The 24,531-nt window shown below is 39.5% G+C and overlaps 1 protein-coding gene across 4 annotated transcripts in view; it reads left to right on the forward strand.

The window, feature by feature from the left end:
- The window catches only part of PPA2 (inorganic pyrophosphatase 2), a 38,384-nt gene extending 17,981 nt beyond the window's left edge, over positions 1-20,403 (forward strand). For 2 of the 4 annotated variants that reach the window (XR_006165661.1, XR_006165660.1), the window contains 7 exons: positions 703-829; positions 8,459-8,586; positions 10,398-10,483; positions 11,926-11,995; positions 17,913-18,254; positions 19,141-19,180; positions 20,225-20,403. Coding sequence is in view for 2 of the 4 variants with exons in the window: in XM_042796685.1 (XP_042652619.1) it covers positions 703-829; positions 8,459-8,586; positions 10,398-10,483; positions 11,926-11,995; positions 19,141-19,180; positions 20,225-20,253 (480 nt within the window). In the remaining 2 variants the exon portion in view is untranslated. Of the gene's footprint in view, positions 1-702; positions 830-8,458; positions 8,587-10,397; positions 10,484-11,925; positions 11,996-12,732; positions 13,564-17,912; positions 18,255-19,140; positions 19,181-20,224 lie in introns of those variants that run through there. The other 2 variants (XM_042796685.1, XM_042796686.1) reach the window with 2 other exon arrangements.
- Positions 20,404-24,531: the final 4,128 nt, after the last annotated feature.

The following is a 24,531-nucleotide window of genomic DNA, read 5'->3' on the forward strand; positions in this document are numbered from 1 at the left end:
CACTAAGAGAAAATTCTACGTATCTGGAGGCAGCAGAGTGGAGCAATCCTCTGTGGTATCAGAGATGGGGTTATGAAATGGATGAGTTTGGAAGAGATACCTCTTGGGATCTTTTAAGTAAGGGGAAATGTATTTGATAGCTTCAGCGAAGGTGGCTTTATATGAGGAAAGGAACCTAAAGCTTAATTTCGAGGGATCCAGAAAGAGTTATAAAGGGGATATTAGCTGGTAGGGAGAAGGTTCCCAAGAAAATGTGAAAAACTTGCACTGATATTTCTGGGGAAGGGCTGTGTGTTTATATGTGTATATTGGAGCCTAGAGGAAGGAACAGCAAGAGATAAAGAACAGGAGTTGAGAAAGTAGAGAGTCAAGAGGCAGGAAGGAGTCAAAAAATTAGTATGAGGTACTTCTGACTTTCAGTTTGGTGTGAAGATCAAGAAGATGTGGGGGAAGTAGGGTAGAAGAGAAGGAAAAATTCTCTAGCTTGTGGTCAGTTTAAATGCTGGCTGGAGAATTGAGGGTTGAAGAATAGCAAGAAGAAGGGCTAGCAATGTTAAATAGGTATGTACTGGGTTTACAGATCTGTCTTGCAATTCTGTTAGCTGCTGGTCAAAAGTATAGTAAAAATATTTTGTCTGTAAAGTAAAACAGAAATTCTACGTAGTGTTTTCCAAATCTATGTGAGATTATATTCTGTTTCAGATTCGTTCTTCTGGTGAGATTGTTCAGGTGAAGGTCTTGGGTGTTTTAGCTCTTGTTGATGAAGGAGAGACAGATTGGAAGATAATTGCTATCAGTGTGGATGACCCAGAAGCTCACAAAATCCATGGCAAGTATTTTTATCTTTCTTAATACAAGTTATGTCAGTGACTTGCAAACTTGCACAGTAGAATGGTACATGAGTTTAGGCCACCCAGAACAAGAAGAGAGAGAAAGTGGAAAGGCAAGACTTCTTTTTTTGTTGTTGCCGTTTAAATCAGGTGCTTCCTTCAAGGAGTGCATATGTGCTCTCACACTAAGCTTTTGAAAAGATTCACTTGGGTTTTCAAGAGGACCTGTCTCGCAGAAAGTCTCTTGACTTTTGAAACTCAACTGCCTTAGAAAGTGACCTCTTAAAATTATAGGCTTATCTCCTGTGTAATAGTACATATTTACCTACTCAGATTATGTAGCACGCTGCTATTTTCCTTTTATATGTTTGTTCCTTTTATATTTGCAGGCATTGTGTTGCATTCCAGAAAGGGCTGTACATTTCCAATATTTTGTCACTTGTAACTGGGTTACTTCCAGGTTTGTTGCCTAGTATGAATTACTAGGTTTCACCTTTTAGCTTGAAAACTTGCAAAGTAAACTGCTAATGCAGCTCACCCTAATATCAGCCTTGGTGATGACTAGCTGTGCAGGGGGACATATCCTGTCCAGAGTTGTCCTCCTTGTGACCATGCTTCTAGTATCCAGATGGAATTCAAGTACTAAAATGTGTCTATGTGAATAGCATGTGAGGTTTAATTCTGCTTGCAGGACTGTTCAATAAGAAGATGATACAGATGTATTAAAACTGCAGGGAGTTATGTTTTTACAACACAGGTAAAGTGCAGCTTTTCTCTGGATAAACAGAGGTTCACTTCCTCAAATGCAATGTTACTGGGAATCAGCAGAATTAAGTGAGGAGGTTTGTCTTAAAGTTCGTGATTGTTATGAGACCTAAAACCATATATACCATCAGGTATGTACAGTCAGAGCCTGCTCTTTGTTGATAGGGAGCACCAAGGCACAGAGTAGCTTTTCTGGAAGATTAGGGCTATCCAGTAGCTTTTTAAGGAATTATGTTTCTTGACCATTGAGGCTTTTTTCCTGGTTTCTGAATGTAAAGTAAGTATATCACTGCACTGGCCCTTCATTCTCAGTTTTCTTGCAGGTTGCTTTCACATGGAGAATACTTGGCTTGTGGGGAAAGAAGGGGAGAAGAGGAAATGAGAAAAAGGAAACTCTTGGGTTGATGCTGATTAAAATCATTGGGCAGATGAATTACTACATAGTGTTTATGACTCTTTAATCTCTAACTGTCAAAGTAGTTAAGAAGTTCAGCTTAAGGAAATAGTAAGTAATAGTTTGCTGTTAATGTTAGTATAAATTTAAACCTCTCTATAATATGCAGTGAAATGCGATATAAGTGTCAGTGGTTAAAAGACAAGTAATTAGCACTCTATTTCTATACGCTGTTCTGATTCACTCTTACCCTTTTTCCTTAACAATTTCTAAGAGAGTTTAATGAGAAAAGTGGGTGAGAGAATTAAAAAGAGTCCACTAAGTAGGGGCAGAACTGGGACAGTTTATGCCACTAGGTTAAGTAGCTCTATTTGAAAGCCCTTTGGTTTGGTTTGGATTTATTTGTTCAGGTAATGACTGATTTGTCAGCTGTGTTACAGCTTTAGTTGTTTGGGAGGGGAGTAAGAGTTTTAGTCTTGGCTTTTTTTTTTTTTTTTTTTTTTTTTTTAAAAAGGGGGAAAACGGGCAAACTGTTGCCTGTAGTTGATTACTGTGTGTATCTTTTCTTACCAGAGAATAGGTGCAAAACTTCAAGAAGAGAACTGACCTCTGAGGTTCAGAGAAGTGCAGAAATATTTATTCAGTTTAATATGATTTCCCTTCGGGATTGGAGTTGCAGTCCAGGATTTACAAAAGAAAAGAAAAAGGGGAAAAAAAAAAAAAAAAAGGCCCCCATCTGCCCCATCTGCTTTCACAAAACATGACTAGCTTGCAGTGTTTAACAGCAATCCTTCTTCAGTCTGAAAACAAACAAATCTGTTGGAGTAGGCAGTACAATATGTCCTTTCATACTTGTTTTTCCCCCTTCCCAAAGATGTTAATTATTTCAGCATAAAGGGATAGAGGCTACAGATAAAACTGGTATCTCCCTCAATTGACATGCTGCTGTGTTACAGTGGTGGCCTCCTAGGGCAAGATGAGACTAAGTGTTGCCTTCTAAGCCTGTCCAGTCAGTTTTGTATAATTTGTTAAATGTTTCAAATTGGACTGAGAATCATCACATTTGCTTTCAGCTCAGTATGTGCACAGCCCCCAGTGAACATTTGGAAAAGATAATTCTGAGACACCAGAGTGGTGATTACTTGCAAACCCCATCCTGAGCCCGCACAGTCTCTTGCTGCTTTAAGCACACCCCAGGTACTCTATATATTCTCCTTCTGGGATTGTGATAGTTCTCGTAAGTGCAATTGATTTTTCTGAGACTTCACAGAACTTAAAACTGAGCAGTCCCAACTTCTGTGCTGTTCTCATTGTTTATTCATCGCACTCCACTGTACTGTGTCCTGCAGGCATTTATTGATAAATACTGGTTTAAATTGGAAGCCCTGCCTAGAACTCTCTTTCACACAGAGCAATGAGAAACTGTGGTTTGTAGTGACAATACCCAGGAATGATAAGCACTTCTTAGCACCTATTCAAGTGGGAATCGTGTCATCAGTGGTAATAGCAGGGGTTTAGTGTCTTTTTGGAAGGTAATCTGTTTGAAATTACAGCACTTAATGCTGGTGGGCATGGGGACAAAATACAAGCTATATATCAGATGCAGGTTTCTATATGATAGGTTTTTTTAGACTAAAACTGGACATCTTCAGATTTATCTGTTTCAATAAGATCTGTCTTTATGGTTACCTTAAAAACCCTGTGTTGTCTTTCTGCTTAGGCAGTTGCTAGGCAGATGGCCATTAGCAGACCTGCAAAGCAACTTCAGACCAAGTAAGCCTGGGAAAGGGCCTAAAAGCTCCCTGCATGCAGAAACACTAAGTCTTGGTGGCTTAACAGGCCTGGCTGCTTTTTTTTGTTGTCGTTGTTGCTTTTTGTATGTTTGCTTTGTGTAAAATACTAGCCAGGAGAAGCAGCAAATTCTTGGAGTGGAAAGGCAGATTGTCTGCTTATCTTATAAGTTGGATTGGACTTAATATATTGGAATTCACATACTTACCTGATGTTCTTTACAAGGTTAGGCTCAGAAAGGATGAGCGATACCTTTGTGCTGTAATTTGGCCTAAATGTATATGGCATCTTCATGTTGGACAAGAGGTTTTGAAAATCACTGGCAGTTGAAGCAGGAAGTGTGTTTGAAGTGGCTTATGAAAAGTCTGTCTCTCAAAAGGTCATCTTACCTTCTCTGAGCAAATTAGACAAATCACGTATGCTGGATGGCATTTTGGAGGTGATTTACTGGCTTGGAATCTTTGCAGCCGTTTTTTGCTAATGCTTACTGGAAAGATGCCTGAATATATTCAACAGCAGTTGATGATGTCTGCTAGCTTTGTTGCACTACCATTTGCTGGCAGTGGTATAGTTAACTGTGCTATGTTGCCATGCTTCTTTACCAATGTGCAACTCAAGATTGGCTTTTTGAGTTAAGTGATCAAACCCTAAATGGCAAAACCAAAGCATGTTGCATGCTTTGTACCATATATTGTTATAGACCCTTGCATGTGAGTGTATTTATATGCAGAGAAGCAGCAGAGGCCCTGAAAACCTTTGTTGTGGATTTGTGTAAGCATTCAATATAAAGAAATTAATTATCTGTACTGAGGGTCCCCCCTACCCTCTCACCACGCTGCACAAAATACACCAAATGCCTTTATATGGAATGTAGCTGCTGCTTCCTGTAAATGTTTATAAGATGTTATTAAAAACATATGTCCTCTCTTCCCACAGACCTTGTTTAGAAAGCTTGCTGCAAGCATGTTGGTTTAGCTTTGCTTTCAAGAAGCAGCATCTGTTGTACTAAAAATGGTAGTTTTGTACAAATGCTTTTGTTGCTCTCTTTTGTAAAGCCAGATAGAATTGGGATCTGCGTTTGCATTGGCTACCTCCCTTGACAGAGCTAGCAGCAATTGTTTGTGCCAACCTCTAGTGATTTTCCTTATTGAGGCTGAACCTTAATGTGATGAGACATCTCTTTTTAACCCTTGGTGCTTAACTTTGGTACCCAGAAAAATGGGACCTATGGTTGTATGTAGGCAGTATAAAGAATTACCACCTAGAGCCCAGTGGGTACGTGCTGCTAATGTACCTGCAGGAGCCTGACCCTTCTGCTCTGTCACTCGGAGCAGGGCTTGCTTACTTTAGGCCAGGTACGTGCTTGCTACTCCTGTACTTGCTCAGCCCCTTTTGACATCAGTGTGAGTACATACTTCAAAGGGAAGGTAAGCAGTCAGGTTCAGAAAAAATGTCTGACAGTGTCTGCTGTGGAAAAGGCATCTAAATATTTTTTAAAATCATAATGTGCAGTTAGCTTCTATAGATATTAGTGCAGTAAATCACTGTACAGCTTGTCATGATTTTTTCTTTTACCTTTCTTTGCTTACTCTTCTGTTTTCTGAATATATTTCTCTCCTTCCGCCCCGATATCCCAGAGATGCTGTTTGGTTTTCCAAGTGGAGGACAAGCTGTCTTTCAAGCTTTTCTATGGCACCTTTTAATGAACTGAAGAGGTAGCTGTTGTGATGTGCAAGCTGCTGTTTCCCTTATATTTTGTACTATGTGCTGCCTCCACAGCAACAGGATTTTTTTTTTTGTTGTACTGTTGCACTTTTTCCTACTGTTTACCACCAATTCTCATTATATTGGTTGGGGTTTTTTTCTTCAGCCATTTTAGCTTAATTTGGTGCCCAGTAGCTTTCTTTCATAATAAAGAATAATGAAGCGAAGCATAGGGATGAAGAAGAATAACTTTCAGGAAACCAAGGAAATAAAAGCAACCACTATCCCCCTTCTTATGTACTCCAAACCAGAATACATAGCAGCCAGGCCAGTACTTTTGGGGCCATATAATGCTGTAGCTTGATTCTGTGTAGTCATTTTACCTAGGCAAGGCATTTTCCAGTAGAGCGTTTGAAATTGAGAGGTGATTCTATCCATGGAGATGGTCATCACTGTCTTAAGGAGGTAATGAAAGCCTGCCCCAAAGCCTATTCTAATATTTGAGTCCTTTTAAAGAAGTATAAACAGAGTCTATAAATAATGAACAACAGATAGGGAAAGGCCCAAATATCAGTAGACGGTAAAGCGCTTTTGATGAACAGTTTTTGTAGGAATAAGAGGCAAATAACCAAGTAGGAGGAATGCAGAAGCAGAGTTACGAGAGAAGTTTGCTGGAACAGGAACCAGAAAAAAAGAGCAACAGTCTGAGAAAGTATGCTTGAATTCAAGTAGTGTCTGGAGATGGAGATCTGGAGTTCATCCACTGGTGGAAGCCAAGGAAATTGCTGCAGCAGCCTGGTTTGCTTTACAGACTTGAGATACTGTCTCTTCAACAAGTACTAGAAATTGTGAGTTCAAACCACACAAGAAGAGGAGATGACAAGGGATCAAGATGGGAGGAGGGATGCTCCCTTGCTCGGAGAGAACAGGATGATACACTGGAACTCTGAAACTGATTTGAATTGGTGCTGCAGTTTTATTAGTGCCCAGATGAAGCATCCTGCCTCCAACCAAGACCCCACCCTTTTCTAAATCATTCCTTCTTGCTTGGTCTCACCCATCCACCCCAGTGAAAGGCTTCTTGTACTCTTAAACGTGTATTCCATCTAGAAGACCCGCCTCTAGCACAGCCTTATGTGCCCTTACTTTTTTCTGGGATTCTGCCAGTGAAACTCCCTAATCTTCTACAGGCAGATGGCTAGCAGCCAGGTTCAAAATGTGTTTTACTCCGAGTCCATAAACACGTAGCCCTATTAAGTGCGTGCAGAAGCAAAGATTTACACAGGGTTCTTCAAAGTTTTATGTTTTATTCTTTGGGTAGTATGTGATCCAGTGGAATTTGGGAGTGGCGTCTGTCAGATGCCTATGAACACCATCTCTTCTCATGTCGGTTTGGTCTCACAGTTCAGTACACATGTCATCTCTCTTGGTGGTCTACAGAGAATTGAATGGTCTGTAGCACAAGACTTTTTCCCTTGTCTTACTCTTCTCTTTAGAAATACTTGAATGTCTTTGTCAAGGTTCACAGAGTAGATTTTAAAAAGACCTTTAGGCACTTAAAGATGGAAAACACATAACTAAGTGTCAATTCTGTGGACTAAGTAACTCTGAAAATCTGTTTTAGAGGACTGGATAGACAGAAGAGTATCCATCAGGAGATGTCAGTGAGTGAGGCTGTCTATGGAAGAAGAGAATGAAGTAGCCAAGCAGTATGGAGAGATAGCAAGAGGGAATCAGTAAGGGAGAAATGAGCAAGTGACTTGCAAAACACTAGAGAAGGAGAATAACACTGTAGAAGGTGGCGTGGCAGACTGAGGTTATGAAATAGCTGGAAGATGGCATGCAAAGCACAGCAATAAGAAGTCAGTTCCCATTTCCATCAGAAGAGATTGTAAGAGGGAAATAGATGGAAAGCGAAGGATTACACCAGCTACAAAAAGTATTTGGCTTCTGGAAAGGACAAAATCCTTTATTGTATCAGAATGAATTAAAATTGTATTGAAGGCTTTTCCCTGTAAACATGTTGCCAGAGAGGTAATTTGCCAAGGGGCTGATAGAACCACCTCATTGCAAGTGACAGGGCTGATGGTGGTCTCCCAGGATAACCTGGTAAAATTTGATATGCACAGCAGAAGTAAATGTTTAAGATTGTGAACTGCATCTTTCCTATAGCAGCACAGCCCTCGAGCAGAATGACTGTGTGACTGTTTAATCTCTCTGTACCTACTGTGGCAGGGTTCGTCTCTGCCTCCGAAGGGTGTCCTGCAAATCGCATGCATTCCTCTCTGTGTCCTGTTCCATCTTTGCATGGTAGGATTATAGGGGTAAAGGTAGAATTGTTTTATTCCTGTGAGTATGCAGATACCACGTGGTTATCAGTAGAGTTAGTTTAGTGCTCCTGGCACATATCAGTCTTGTATCTAGTGGGCTGAATTTGGAAGTAATGTGAACAAAGGGATGCCTTTAATGTAACTTTGAGAAGTCAAGCCTCTATTTTGTTTGGAGGTGCTGGTTTAAAAATCCATGTGTTGAAATTGTTTTTACTAGCTATTCTTTCATTATCAAAAAATGCCTGTAGTTCCTGCAGTTGCTGGGGAAAAAAAAATTACCTCACTGAATAACCTAAGTATTGCAAGAGGTACCTACTGAGATGAAAGCCTATAAATACGGAATTTTCTTCCTCTCCCATCACAAGTATGGTCCTTTCATTCATTGTCCCTTTGGGTCTTAATTAATGAAGGGCAGGAGGCAACTGGTTTACCTGTTTAGTGTGGTTGTGAAATCATAATCAACTATGGGCAGCTAATGTAATAAAGTGAAGTTCCCCAGTGACTTTGAAAGTGCTCAGTGAAATCAAATTGCTTGCAGATCCTTTATGAGACTTTAAAAAAATGAATGTTACAAAAAATGAATGTTACAAAAACTGTGAGTAAAAATGACCTTTTTTTTTTTTTTTTTTTTTTTAAACCCATAGATATTGATGATGTCAAGAAGCACAAACCAGGTTACCTTGAGGCTACAGTTGACTGGTTCCGATTATATAAAGTCCCTGATGGTAAACCGGAAAATCAGTTTGCCTTTAATGGAGAATTTAAAGACAAGGTGAAGATAATCGAAAATTAAAGATGCATCATTCTGTCATTTGGCCTCTAATACATCCTAGAGTTTTTGGAATTGTAAAGAAGGAGGTTTAACAAAAAGAATTTTTATACAAGGGATCTTTGAATACAGTTTATTAGGCTAGGAATAAATAATGTTTACTGTCTTCCATTTTATTCAGGGAAAATGCTTAGGTTACTAAAGGAAGTCTGCAAAAAAAAATTCAGTTCTAAGCCTGATGAGATTTACACACACATCTGTGTGTATATGTTGTTTTCACAGCATTTTCATTCTCCCTGACAGAGGAATGAACAGATTGTCTTTTCAGGTATTTTTTCAGTCCTGATTGATAAATTTTCCTGACATTTTTTTAAGGCTATATGGTTTAAGACAGACAATGGGTTTCATATTTCATATTTGATATTTGCTCAAGGTATACTTTTTCCTGATAATTCTATGTAAAAACATTTTAACTGGTTTTGGCTTGAAAGCTGAAAAAATAGGTTTTGGTTTTTTAGAAAAAATGAATGGCATTTTATACTATCTACGAGTAAAAATGGCCAGTGTTTGAAAGGAGGGTGGACCTGGGAATAGACCTCGCTGAAGAAAATACCTAGATTTTTCTAGAGGAAATTGTATGTGATTTGAGTAAAAGTGCTTTGCAAATTGTGTATTACACATTCTCTGTAGACTATTTTTGGCAAAGAATCGCAGGCTCCTACTGAATGATGTCCGTGTGTCAGCTAGTTCAGCCTTGCAGTGTGCTATCAAAGTTATAAAATGCCTTCTAACCAGCACAGGCATCTTTACATGTTTTTTTTTCTGGTTACAGAGATGCCCTGACTTCCCTCTGCACTAAAATTGTCTTTTAAATCAATGAAACGTAGAGTTGTAAGGCTTGATAACCCGATCTTTCCCCTGTTCTCCCAGGAACTGCTCTTAGAGATTTTCCTGCTCTGTAAAGCAAAGCGTTGCTCAGTAGCAACAGTCTAACGGTGTATCCCTGTCAGGCCATTGGAGTTCAGGCTTGAGGCACTAAATGCCCCGAGATAGCTGGTTTGGAGCACAGGAATAATTCTCAAGTGTTTCTAGGGACCCAGGATGTGGCGAGACAGCGGTGGCTGTGCTCCAGCAGCAGCTCTGGTGAAGTTCACAATGTTCCAGTGGCATTTTGCCAAGTCACTCCTTGTTAGGAAATGTGGATGTTCTGTTGGCAGCTTTTTTCAAACCAGTCAAGATATCATCATCTGGACACTTAGGGCTCATTTTACTTTATTTTTTTAAAGCTTTTTCATCCCCACCCTGCCCCCGATATTACTTTTGTTTTAAACAAAACTATTAAGCAGCTGACATGTTACGTTGTTGCAAATGCTTAAATATATGATTGAGCAATTAATGAAGTAAATGCAAATTTTGCCACTAGAGGGGAAGCCTTAACTCTGACCCAGATGTGCACATGCAACAGAGGAGTTGTAGCTCACACACTTTGTCCCATTTAAGACCTGCTATAGTTTTCTACAGCTGTAGGTGTCTGCTTATCATCTAGTGCTGATTTCATTTTTTTTGTGCAACCCTTGTGCTTCCTGGCTGTGGACTGAGGGAAAGTCCTGCATGTGCTGCCAGTCTATTTGACAGATAGGGAAGTTTGTCTCTTTTCATAAAAAGGGTGTTATATTTTCTAGAAATTTAATGAGGCCTTGAAGGAGGCCCCTTAAAATAAGACATGAAACAGTATGTTTTAGTAAACTAGTTCTGTGGTTTTTTTCTTTTTAATAACATTTTAATTCATAAAACTTTTTCTTGATGTAAACTAGGATTTTGCTGTTGAAATTATTAAATCCACCCATGAATACTGGAAAGCTTTGCTTCATAAAAAAGCTGATGGAGGTAGTATTAAGTGGTAAGTGTCCAGTCATGTCTCTTCCTCTTTGTATTGTGCTAGTACTGGTGGTATTCAACATGCGGCAGCTGTGCTTGAACTGCTTAGGTTTTTTACTTTGAGATGAATGGAGTACTCATGGTTTTGATTGATTGATAATTAATTGATAATAGGCTATACCTCACTAATTGATTTACTGGTAAGCAGTTCCAGAGTGACATAGATTACTTCAACTTTGGAGAAATGTCCCCAAAGTGTTTGGAATCATTATGGGAGAGTCTCAGTATCTCATGCAAATCTTCTTGTTTATTCCATCCTTCAGTGCTGCATTGCTGTGTTGCAAAATTCCTTTGCAGCTTAGCATTCCATATTTTTCAGTTGTTCTCTGGAATGAGAGAGCCACGTTACTGTTCTTTACTAGCCTTTGGCCTAACCTAAATTAAAATGGACTCTATTAATCTCTCTGGACTGGTTTGCATTGCCAGCTCTGGCACCAGAGGCCCTGAAGAGCAGGCAGGTATCTTTGCTGCTTTCAAGGGGCTGTAGGTTTCCATTAGCTAAACCAGAGGGCAAAGGCTGAGGGGGGAAGCTTTGCTCAGGTAGTCACAGTTGTCTTCTACTTTATTGGGAAAATAGAACTTTCTCTTTCTTGGAGCTGACTGAACACCTTAGCAGTTGGACAGGTTGGTAGTTCTGCTTCTGCATGACGAGAGTACTGTGGGATAATATTCAGATTTTGGTCTTGATCATTTCAGTGGCACTTGGAGCTTCATGTTGATGAAATTAAAAAATAATTGCAGTCTTGCTTTGAGGAATTGAACTTCTTGCCATTTACTGTATAGAACATTAAAAACTCATGACCAAACTTGTTTATGGTGTGAAAGGAAGTGCTTCTGCAAAGTGTTTGGTCCCAAAGTTTGTCTGCTCTCTGGAGGCATCACAGGTGTCTGCTGCTTTATGTAGGAGCAGAATTTTGACCTGTCTTTTCCTTCTTCTTGTTAGATACTGCAGGCAGGTTACTGCAAGGCAAGGGTGGCCTGCCATAGAATCTGGCCATCCTTCCAAGACACAAGGGGGATATTCGTACCGTCTAGTGTGCTGGTCATCTAGGTGTTCTTCAGCTCCTTTGGGAAGTGCCACTTTATCTCTGACTTTTTGGGAGGATTTGGTTTCTTACTTGGGTACAGTTCAGAGGACCACAGTTGAGCTGCCAGAAGCAGAGTATGAGCACTGCTGGCATTACTATATAGAATGTATAGCTTAAAGCCCCTTAAATGCAGAGAAACAAAGAACACTCCTCCACACACCCCTGTTCCTGGGTACTTCGTGGTTTTGACTTCCTCATTTCTTGCAGATACGCATTTATGAGCTCTATAAGTGAAGGTTTTTTTTCCATAGGTAATTAATTGTGTGTGCCTCTTTTCCACTGATTGATAAAACAGGTTTTAAATTTTATTTTTCAGCACAAATGTTCTGGTGAGTGGCAGCCCATTTTGTTGCAGTGAGGAGGATGCCCTATCAATTGTGCAGTCGGTAAGGATAATATCTACTTTTTACCTCACTCTTTTAAAAAAGTGATTAATAGGTAAAGAAGATGTAGAGCTCCAAAACTGAAATAAAGTAGCTAAACTGAAATGGTCCTTAAACAAAAACTTAAGGCATAAAGTAAAAGGAAGAGCACAAAGGTTGTGGGGGAAAAGTAAGCATTATAATATAAACCTTTCATTGTAGTGGTCCAATTGTGCTTTCTGGCAGGTTCATTAGTGTTCTGGTGGGGGTTTTTTGTTTTGTTTTTTATTCCCTCTGCAGTGCTGTTTCTTGTGATCCTGAATAGCAAGATGGACTGCTATTTGTATCTAGCCTGCTGTCTTTTCTGTCTCCCCTGTTGCCATGAGTTACCACCCAGTGCTAGAACTCATTGACTAGCTAACTGTAGTCCCTAATCACTAAAGGGATCCTTTGTTTGTCTGCTTGCATAATTAAATGCATTGCTGTAAGAGAGGGGGATGCTTTTTTGAATGTTTCTTAAAGAATGCCTGTCATATTCTGAAAATTTACATAAAATTAAAACATGCAGGTTTCCTGTTCAGGCAAGAAAAATGTCCTGCAGGTCTGATGCTTTCATGTGCAAATGCTAGTGGAGGAGAATTTCTTCCATTTTAAAGTATGCTCATTTGGATGCCAGAAATTAAGCAAAGTTACCAGAAATTACATGGAGAAAAGTACCCTGAAGTACTACTTTTTTTTTTTTTTTTTTTTTTTTTTTCCAGGTATATGCTATGATTGAGCCTGTGCTCATGACTACATGAGCGTGGCAGGTATTTTGCACATGTGCATGGCTGCCCAGGCAGCCCCTGTTCTGCCCCAATAGTCACAGTAATTATGCAAGTTCAGGTGTCAAAGGAGGCACCATCCACTGTCTGTGCAGTTAACATTCCAACAACATTTCTAGTAAGAATGTGGTGTCCTGGGTGGTATTTTGTCACAAACAAGTAAGACTGTCATTTGCAAAGACAAGTTGGTTTAAGCCATATAGAAGCGTCAGACCTAACTGTTTTTCCTATTCAGGTTTCTTGCTTTCAGCACTTCTTTAAAACTACCTTTATGGTTGTACCTGTGAATGTTGATTAATGGTACTAAGTTTTAAATCAAACAAAAACTCATTTTGGAATTCAAATATGTTTTTAGACAGGTCAGTCACAGCTATAAGCATATCTATATATGCTTATTTATTTTATATATTTTTATATCTATATGCTATACCTCCTCTATACTTTCAAATTTACAATAACTTGTAGTGAGTATTTAAATGCAACTAAAATTTCAAGTTCAAATGTATTTGGATGGCGAAAAACCTGCAAAGGAATATTTCCTTTTGTGTTCTATGCTGTTTGTAATTTGAAGCATGCAGGGTAAATAGTTATCTGTTTAAATCAGCAGTATCTGTTATTTCATCTCTTAATAAGAAATCAAAATTTTTTCTGCTTTTGGGGATGGAGATTAGTAAAACCAGTTCATGAGATAGGTACCTTGTATCAAACTTTATTGTCTTTTTTTATTATGAGTGCTTGTCTTCTTATTAAATATTATCACTTCCGGGCTTTTTTGTGCGTCACATTATTTTCTTTAAGTGATACTGTTTTTGTGAAGTTGTCATCACATATTCCTTTCCATCATGATGTTTTAGTTCAGTCTAAGTATTTTAATTGTGTCTTTGTAGTGTACTGTCTCTTGGTACTTTTCAGACAGGGAAAAGATGCTATACGTTTTTAAATACTCATCATACTGCATGCAATTTCCAATCTACAATAACTAAAAAAAGTAAAATGATCTTGAAATATGAATAGTGGACAGTCAAAGTCTAAATATAAGCAGAGAGGTTGACTTGCACATTTTAAGCAGGTATCTTTTTGTCTAGTACACTACACTGCCCACTTCGATTGCCAGGCATTCATCTCTTTCAAACTGAAGTGAAAGTGCGTGAGTGTTGGCGGCAGAATTTTAATGGCTGTGGCAATTTTAAATGAAAGCTGTCTGTGTCTGTCTGGAGTTTTTTTTGTTTGGGTTTGTGTGGTTTTTTTGTTTTTTTGTTTTTTTAAACTAACAGCAGATACATTTTCTTCTAACTTATGTCCATCTATTAGCTTCTGTGTAAAAACAGAAGAATGAAAGCTGAGGTAGAAATTCTGCGTGCAAGTACAGTGAGGAACGTATTTCAGCTACTGTAGAATTTCTGAGCTACTTGTGTAGTGAGAGTTGGTTCCCTACAATTCTGTTTCCTGGGTCAGACTCCAATTATGGAAGTTTGGAGTGGGTGATAATTGCCTTAGATCAGGTATATTGAATTCTCAAACAAACCCACCACCACCCAAAAAAACCCCAAATCAAAAGGCAACACTCGGTATTGTTATGAAACAGTTTTTATGGTGAGCAAGAGAACTGTAAGAACCAAATGGAAAACAAATCCTTACCAAATGCTTACCAAATTGTGCACTAATCAGAATTTCATACAGATTTTTATTGTGTGATTCCCAAGATAGTCCTGTTGATTTCAGTAGGATTTATTGTGCTGTTATTTGACCTTTCATTATTTTATAGATATGGGACTAGAATGGCTTGTCTGTGTTGGGGAATTTCCACTCCACTGAGTTAGTTTCTAGATGGTGGGCATATGTACTGTCATCTGTATTGGTGGCAAACTAGAAATGGTTCTACAGCTGGTAAAGTTGCCATGTCCAGTCAATTCCAAAGAGACAGAAGATAATCGTTGCATATGGGAACACATACTGAACATTTGAACCTGTCAAAATTACACTAGCCCCTGCAACCACAAACCCGTTTGAGTTTTAACACTAGGTGGTGAAAATTTCTAGTGTTCTTTAGCCTCTGAAAATTGTTTGATGTCATTCTCAGTTCCACTGTTAGTATATGTTGAAAACTAAACCCAGGAGGAATAGAACCGAATGTGTTAGTGCTAAGAATTATTGTTTATTTCAGGCTTTTAAGTATTGCCATCTGTAAAACTGACCAGGACAGCCAAACCTTTGTTTAACATTAATTCTGAGAACTGCTCGCTCACTTGCTCTGTGAAGAAGCTGCTGAGGACTTTGCAAGTTGGAAAATCTCCAAGGCAATCTATATATAGTTAGTAGAGCAGTGTTTCTCAGACTTATCACATAATTCTTCCCTTATAATACTGGAAAGTGAACTAAGAAAGCTTGGCTAGTTTAAGTCTCTCTTGATAAAATGCAGAACAGTGTCTTACAGGGGAGAATATTTGGCTTTTCCTGATAATTTAAAAAACCTCCAACAAAATCTGAATCTGCATACTTACTATTGTGTTTCAAGTAATTATGATCTAAGCAGGAAAGTACTAACTGCCTTTCTCCCTACTTGTTTTCTGTGAGGCCATTTCCATTTGGGACATAAAAGCAGAATTTTCTGTTTGGTGGCCAGTTGTGAATCAAAAGATTGGTGGGGGTTTTGCTCTGTTTTTTTGGGGGGAGTTTGTCTGTTTGTTTTGGGTCTGTTTGGCTTTAAAATTATTTTATTTATTTATTTGGGGTTTTTTAAACAGTGTTCCAAATTAAAGGGTTGTGTAGTGAAGAGATTCCTGGTTCCATGGGATGAGTTTTTGATCTATTGCTGCTGGGAAGGTACTGAGTCCTTATCTCAAATTTCCTGAGCAATTATCCCAAAAGTGGCAGGCACCTGCTTATACATGGTGCCCAGTGGTTCTCTGCGCCTTATGAGATAAAGCTTTGGTTTTACTGGAAAGAGAGGATGGTCTGGTGTTAAGGCCTGGAAGACACTTTCCATAGAGTGCAAGAGCTCTCGATCCCCCTGTGTAAGAAATCAGGAAAGGGTGGCAAGAAACCTTCATGGTTGAGTCAATACATGCTGGTCAAAATAAAGGGCAAGAAGAAAATGCACAGAAGCTGGAAGCAGGGACAGCTATCCTGGGAAGAGTATAGGGATGTTGCCCAGTTGTGTAGAGACAGAGTCAGGAAGGCCAAGGCGTGGCTGGAGCTGAACTTGGCAAGGGATGTAAAGAACAGTAAGAACGGCTTCTGTAGGTGTGTCAGCCAGAAAAGGAAGGTCAAAGAAAGTGTACCCTCCCCTGTGAACACAACTGGCAAACTGGTAACTGGCCAAGGAGAAGGCTGAGTTACTCAACAACTTTTTAAAGTCAGTCTCCACTATCAGCCTTTCTTCCCACACCTCTCGAGCAGATGGACCTCAAGGCAGGGACTGGGGAGCAAAGTCCCTCCCACTGTAAGAGTTCGGGTTCGCGACTGCCTGAGGGACCTGAACATACATATGGGACTATGGGACCTGCTGGGATGTATCCCAGAGTCCTGGGGGAATTGGCTGATACAGTTGCCAAATCACTCTCCATGATATTTGAAAAGTCATGGCAATCAGGTGAAGTCCCTGGTGACTGGAAAAAGGAAAACATCGCACCCATTTTTAAAAAGGTTTGAAAGGAAGAACCTGGGAACTACCGACCTGTCAGCATCACCTCTGTGCCTGGGAAGATCACGGAACAGATCCTCCTAGAAGCTGTGCTGAGGCACATGGAGGACAGGGAGGCGATTCGAGACAGCCAGCATGGCTTCACTAAGGGCAGGTCTTGCCTGACCAACCTAGTGACTTTCTCAGATGGAGTGACTCCATCAGCAGAGAAGGAAAAAGCTATGGATGTCATCTATCTGGACTTCTGTAAGGCCTTCGGCACAGTCTCCCACAACATTCTTCTCTAAATTGGAGAGATACGGAATTGATGGGTGGACTGTTTGGTGGATGAGGAATTGGTTGGATGCTTGCATCCAAAGAGTACTGGGCAACGGCTCAATGTCAGATGGAGATCAGTGATGGTGTCCCTCCAGGGGTCCATATTAGGACCAGTACTGTTTAATCTCTTCATCGATAGCCTAGGCAGTGGGATCAAGTGCATCTTCAGCAGATTTGCAGATTACACCAAGCTGAGGGGTGCAGTTGACACATCTGAGGGACGGAATGCCATTCGGAGGGACCTGGACAAGCTTGAGAAGTGGGCCCCTATGAACTTTACGAGGTTCAACAAGGCCAAGTACAAGTCCTTCATGTGGGTCAGGGCAATCCTCAGTATTGATACAGGCTGGGGAATGAAGGGATGGAGAGCAGCTCTACTGAGGAGGACTTGGGCGTAATGGTGGATGAAAAACTGGATGTGAGCTGGCATTGTGTGCTCACAGCCCAGCAAGCCAACCATGTCCTGGGCTGCATCAAGAGAAGGGGCCAGCAGGTCGAGGGAGGGGATTCTCCCCCTCTACTCTGCTCTGGTGAGACCCCACCTGCAGTGCTGTGTCCAGCTCTGGAGTCCTCAGCACAGGAAGGACATGGACCTGTTGGAGCAAGTCCAGAGGAGGACTGCAAAAATAATTGGGATGGAACACCTCTCCTGTGAGAACAGGCTGAGAGAGCTGGGGTTGTTCAGCCTAGAGAAGAGAAGGTTCCAGGGAGATAGGGGCTTATAAGAAAGATGGGGACAGACTTTTCAATAGGCCCTGTAGTGATAGGACAAGGGGTAATGGTTTTAAACTAAAAGAGCGTAGATTCAGACTAGACATAAGGAAGAAATTTTTTTACAATGAAGGTGGTGAAACACTGGCTCAGTTGCCCAGAGAGGTTCTGGATGCCCCGTTGCTGGAAACATTCAAGGTCAGGTTGGACTGGGCATTGAGCAAACTGATCTAGTGGAAGGTGTCCCTGCTCACTGCAGGGGGTTTGGACTAGATGACCTTTAAAGGTGCCTTCCAACCCAAATTCTTCTGTGATTCTGAGACCTGGATTACATTTGTCATATTGGCACATTCTTTCGAGACCAGTCATATAACCCACCCTGTGCAGGTAATTACCCTGAGTAAAGTAGGAAAACGAATACTGTTTTTCCCTTCCCTCTTTACAGGCTTTGACCTGCTCTTCAGTGTATCAAGCCCTGTGCCTGCTCGGAGGCAGGCAGGCTCGTGAGAGAATTTCACCCCAATGCAGCTCAGTCTGAGTGCTGCACTGTGCTAAACCCGGCCTCGTGGCTTCTGGGTCAGTTTGCTTCCCTGCAGGACACTGAAGTTTTCATTAATGTCTTCACATGCCATTAAGTAGTGGCAGGAAGTTCTGCCTGTTGGTGTGGAAGACACAGGTGGTCACTGTGCAGTTTTGTTCAGAAGCTTCAAACTGCTGTAAACCCTGCTTTTGAGGTTGTTTTTTGCATGGTTCACCTAAGTGATTACTCCTGGGGCTATCTGCTTGGGTAAGTGTAGTTGGGGTGAGCTTTTGTCATGGCAAAGGCTAATATCCACATGTGTTTTGCGTTTGATTTGTGTGTGAGTGAGTGTGATTCCTTGTGCTGAGATGCTCTCTGCTTCTTTCCAATCAGTTATGTCAGTTGGAAAACTTGTCTGTTTGTGAGGAGCTGATGGAAGGGGAGTGGAGAATTGTTGCTGTGCAGGTAACAAGCATCCTCAACATGAGGCAGGATGCTTCCAGCTGGTGTTAAAAGTGGCTTTAAGCTTGTCCTTTAAGTAATAGGACAAGACATGCTGTGTAATACTGCAGTTGAATGGTGGTGTATCTAGCTTTGTGGTGTACTTAGGCTTATAGACCTACATTTTAAAATGATTTGTCACTTTCCACAGAACTGAATCCTGCTCTATCAAAATGTGGTTATAAAAGAATTTAATTACACATTGATTTAAAATGTTTGCATATATGTAATATAAATTTTGTGTGTGTGTATATATTCACATGCGTACCTTTATACTGAAACATGTATAGTAATGTAGTTGGAAAGGCATTTTTGTTCTTTAGTACGTAAACAGCAATTTGTGTTCTCCTCAAAGACAATACAGTAGGAAAATTCCTTTTACATTAGGTAAGATGTTACTCTATCACTCATTATTAGTGTGTTTGTTTTGTCATTTGTTAGCAACCGAGCAATTTGTACAGTAGTTATAGGGGAAAAAAGAAAAAGAGAAAGTCTGTAAGGTAGAACGTTGTCCTGTGAGGGCAACAGAAAGTTGTTTTTGTTCATATCTCTTGACTTCAGAAGTAAAATAGATTTGAGTTTGGGTGCTACCTGTGAAACTTTAACTAAACACTGATATGTTGGTTGGTTTGTTTTTTTTGTTTGTTTTCAGGCACCAGTGCCTATGAATGGAGATTGCGTTTCCCCAGAAGGTACATTTTTCTCCAGATGCCATGCAATTTCTTTAATTGTTTGCTTTAAAAATTGACATAAAAAAGGTTGTCTTGAAAAAAGGTGGTTTTCTGCACATGAAAATGATAATAGTTATATTCTGTAGAACTGTAATGCCTTGTCCCCTCTTAAATAGAATATGGGCAGAAATTCATGGTTTGTGGGAGAAGATTACTTCTGAGTATGAGTGAAAGTATAGTCCTCATAAAGATGAGAAGACTAAATTTTTCTGTCACTGATCATGGAAGGCAAATGCATGACATTTGTACTTTTTAGAGGAGAAGGGTTGCTTTGCCTTAGTTTTTGTCATTCCTCACAGTAGCTAACTAATGAAATAGCCGCTTTTCCTAGAAGTGACATCATAATACTTATTTTCAAGTGTAAGTTCTAAAGACAAAATTCTCTCTTTTGCTGTTACGACTGGTTTTCATGTTAACAGAACATGTGTTTTTTGTCAAGAAATAAGAATTCATCCTACGTTTTCATTTTTGTTAAAGACTTTTAAAAAAATATTTTTCTTCTGGCAGGATCTCTAGAGAACATGCGTGTGCTTTTTTTGAGATGGAGGGAGTTACAGAAACACTAAGCGAAACTTAGTCATGAGTCAAGTTCCAGATTGTTTGCAAAGTAACATCTGTGTAGTCCATGTCATGGGAAAGCAAGTTGCATTCCATTTGCCCTTATATGACATGCCAATAAATAGCATTTATTTACTGAAGTATTACATCTCAGACCTCTGACAGACAGCTGAACATAATCTGCCTGATCTTTGATGTTTTCCAGGGATGGTGAAGTCGATCTTGTAACTAGTTGCAGGATTGTTTCAGCCAAACTGTTAAAGTGGACAATATTATTTTGAGGCTATGATTTCCATAGGCTGGGGATAGAGCTCACCCAGAATTATTGCTATGGGAGGGAAGATAGCTGAAAGGGCAGAATGCTGCTTTTTCGAGTATTTGTGTCTGGCTAGATGTATAGAATAAATGTAATTCTTGATGTCTTTTTTTTTTTTTTTTTTCTTTTAGTTGATTCCTGGCACTTTTTTCCCAAGTGATCATCAGTGTTCTGAAGTTGCTTCATCAAATCTTAAAGTCATCCCTTTTTTGAAGACAAGCGAAAGCACTAATTGTTGGGTTCCTGCTGGAACAATTTTTCAACTTGTGTAAACGTTCTCTCACGTAAATAAACACTGACATAAAATGAATGTTTCCTTTCTATGTCTTTCTTTGTGCAGGGTGGAGCAGAGGGAAGAGGAGTACTTGCTTGCTTGCTTGTTTCTGAATCTCGGAACTCCCAAATTGCTCTTATCCACTCATGAAGTGTACTGTCAGTTGAGATGGGAGATAAGGTGTCTTCAGCCTTGTTCTCCAGATTTTTGAATAATCCAGCCATCAGGTGCATAGAAGACTGTGTTAATTTGTATTTTAGGGCTTGTCTGACCACCCTGACTGTAATCCTTTTAAAGTAAACAATAATCTTTATGTAATAGGCTTAGCAGTTTACTATGTTCTTTAATATGTGACTGTGTGCTGTTTCTCGAGTTGTATTCACTTTTGTGCTCAGCTGTCTTTGTATGCTCCGCAGAGTTACAAGCAGAGCATGCTTGCTTTAAAAAAAAATACATCACTCCAAAGAGTACTTCACTTGTTATACACTAGCCCTTCCTAGTTGAAGTAAGGATGCACATGTGTCCTCTGTACTACATCCTGTTTTGATAACTTGTGTATTTCGTCACACAGGAAGGGCTTTCCGTATGGAAAGCTTCCATTTTTAGAATTGTGTATGCCTGAAGGCTTTGGATAGCCCGGTGAGACAAGATTAATGTACAGAACTGAACTTTGTGCTTTCATCTGCCACTTTTTCTACTGCAGGATTATATCTGACCTGTCTGTACCCACGGTGTTCATTAAAAACAAAAACAGCCAGCTGTTAAGTAGAAAGAGAGGAAGTGATAATATAGACAGAGCTTTATCCAGCTTGTTACTGAGACCAAAGGTGAGCATTGTCTCAGTGTATGATCACTGAAACAAAAGGTTAATATTGCTGACACATGATGGAAATGGAAGAACTGCAAAAGTTAGGCTGTAGCTTGTCACGGAGGACTAACTTTTCCTTACAAAGAATAAGTTACTGGTAAGAAAGCTCTCGCCTTTGGAAATGTTTGTTTGATTTTGGATGACTTTCCTGGTTTAGAGACTTTCCTCTAGAATATTGTCCGGTGTATAAGCACCAGTCACTTGGTAAATCTCCGTTTGGGCCTCAGCACTTAGGAGTGGATGGAGTTCTCACATCTGCATAGAGTTTTGCATCGTTTTATACACAGATTTTAGGTGTGGTATGAAAAATGAAACATAAACACCAGATATTAAGGGCTCCTTTTTCTAAGTTGAGATATGTTCCCTCCACCATACATTTGCAGTACTGATCTTCCAGACTTTGTTTTACACTTTAGAATTCTAAGTATATGCAGCTTTATACCTACAGATGTAATAGCCTTTTTTTTTTTTTTTTTAATAGAGTAAATGTTTCCCTAGTGTCTTGTGTTCATGTGCAGCCCCTGAATATGAGATCACTCTGGTTAGAGGTGAGCTCTTGTGCAGAACAGCTGCTGTATTTGCCTCTATGGTGGTACATCTAGGAGGCTTACGGTTCTGTAAAGGGCTTAGGCATAGCTAGACATTGAAGGGCACTGTAAAATCACATTATCCTCCTTATACAGTGGTCATTGCTGTCCTGGTTTTGATTTTTTTATTTTTTGAGATGTAGAATGAAAAATTGTATGCATATGAAAAACAAGTATTGATTACAAACATAGCTATGCTGAACTGTCAAGAGTAGGTCACAAGTTACTTCTTTTTTACTTCAAGTAATTTTAATAGTGTTTTTTAATTTATAACTGTATTGATAGCATGTGGTTAGGAATTCAGAAGGAGAAATACATTTCTAGATGAGATTAGACTTTGTGCAAGAAAATAAAAATTAACACTTGGGAAAGCTGAAGATTGAAGTGGTTGGGAATGCCCAGTATTACCATAAATTTGAAAATGTTAAAATATTTCGTATGTATAGAGTATATAAACAGATGACCCTTTTGTCTTCAGACTATTTTCAACATGTGCTTCTGTACATTTTTCTAAACATTTTTCCCAAGTGGGTTAAAAAGATCTACCATTACGTGTAGCCATGCTGCTAAAATATACTGAATGCTACTGATGTGGCTTTCAGAAATTAAGAGTAATAAAATAGCTGTGGAGAGAATGTCTGCTAATAAAAGGATTAAGGGGATGGGACAGAAGGAATATATTTTTCAGATCTCAGAAAAACAAGTTTGTGCAATAATCACATCTTTTAATTTTATTTTGGCATTTTTCACAGGCTAGGTCTTCTGTTTGTATTTATATGCCTATATTGTTGTATTTAAAATTGGTTTCATTGCAGTGGGAAGCTTAGTGTAGCAGTGTCCACTTCTCAGTTTTATGAAAAGAACTTTTTCATATCTTATATCTCCTGGAAAGATGTCTTGAAAAGAACTAAAGATTTACACACACACACACACACACCCCCCCCAGGAAATAAATCCATCTTAACTGTATTTTCTGTGTTGAGTATATTCTACACATATGTATATATTTCTTTAAAGGATAGCTTTGCATATTGATTTCTTCTTTTTGTCTGTTTTAGAGAGAAAGGAGAGGTTACTTTTTTTTCCCGCCACTAGTGTGATGGTGAAGGTTCTTTTTAGTTTTGTAAATCACTAGCTGCTGCTCAAAACAGTATCTTTTACTGACATGGAGTCCACACTTCAGTCCCCCCAGTCAAAAATGGGGTTTGCATTTTACTTATGTGGAAATAATGTTCATTATTCTTTAAAGTGTGAAAATAAAAGGATAGTGAAAATTGTTGTCACTGTTAGGATGTTATTTTCATGCTGTTAGTAACAATGGACATCCTCTGAAAACCCCCAAAAGAATAGAAAGTAATTCTGAAGTGTGTTTGGGAGCACTCTTCATAGATGTTATGCAAGGAGAGTGCCTTACCATAACTTGCCTGTGGTTGCCACTTGTATTAACACTTGAGAGCTACAGCATGAATCAGTCCTAAACTGACTGAAGTATTGTTTCATGCTTCTCTTTGCTTTTACTGGGATTGAATTTTTTTAATGGGTTGTCATTCAATTTTAGTCCAGGAAAAAGGCAAAAACAATATTAAGTCACTAGGGTGTGAAATATTTTTTTCTGCCCTTGCTGTAAAGCTTAAGGTGATTTCTTACCATGTTTGATAAGCCGGGTTCCATCCCCTGAGGACGAGAGATCTGGGATTTACAGAACAAAGAGGTGAAAAATTAGCTGGAAGAGAACAGAAAGAATGACAAGACAGATCTCGGAGGTTCAAGCAAATAAAAGTAACAAATAGAACATTAAAGAGGAGTGACTGAAATGCTTTAAAACAATTTTGCCTAAATATTGCAGCAGTACATAACAATGCTGATTTCATGTGACTGGAGATGTCAGTAGGATGCATTTGCCAAGGAAGGACATTTATCTACCACACAGAAGTCAGAGTTGCATCCCCTAAGTGCCCAGAAATAGTACTTTAATCTTTGGTCTCCTGACTGGGGGAAAGCAGCAGTTGTATTGTTGATTTGACTTTCTGAGTCTCTTGGGTTGTGCAGAGATGACCTGGGTGCTCAGCAGGGTTGACTGACTGATCTACACACAGTCTTTGATTTCTCACAGCTTACTGTTCTGTGCAGTAGGATGCTGGATGTATGCAGAGCCCTTTTTGTGAAACTACAGGTGGGGTCTAGAGGGTATGCCAAAAGAAGCCAAGCTCACTGCAGTAAATTGTCACTTCATTATTATTTGTCTGCTTTGGCTAATTGATACTTCGCTAATTCTTGTGGCATAAGCTTTCAAGTGTTCTGCAGCTATGGGCAGAATTCAGGTAGTGCTGTATGTTTTCTCTAATTCTTGATAAATTAAAACTGAATCAGTCTTATCAGTGATTCAGTATGCTAAGTGAAAAGTAAGATTTTTTGGTTGATGATTTGGTCTACTGCCAGAGTCAAATGCAGAAGCCAAGAAGAATTGCAGTATTCTGTGCATGAAGAATATGTCTTATGTGCTGGAACATTGCTGCCCATTAGCTTTTTCCCTTAGGACATCCTCGTAAAGTTTCAAGAGTCTTCATGGATGTCACCAAGTTTAATACTTTAAAAAATATCTTTGGAAGAATAATACTTGCATTAGCCAGGTATTACAGCACGTATGCAAATTTATGTGTTCAGTTGCACTCCTTGTGGTTTGCTTCTGTATATCTATTAATGTTTTCC

This window comes from Tyto alba, unplaced genomic scaffold (genome assembly GCF_018691265.1).
Source record: "Tyto alba isolate M040663 unplaced genomic scaffold, T.alba_DEE_v4.0 Super-Scaffold_23, whole genome shotgun sequence".
Classification (NCBI taxonomy): Eukaryota; Metazoa; Chordata; class Aves; order Strigiformes; family Tytonidae; genus Tyto; species Tyto alba.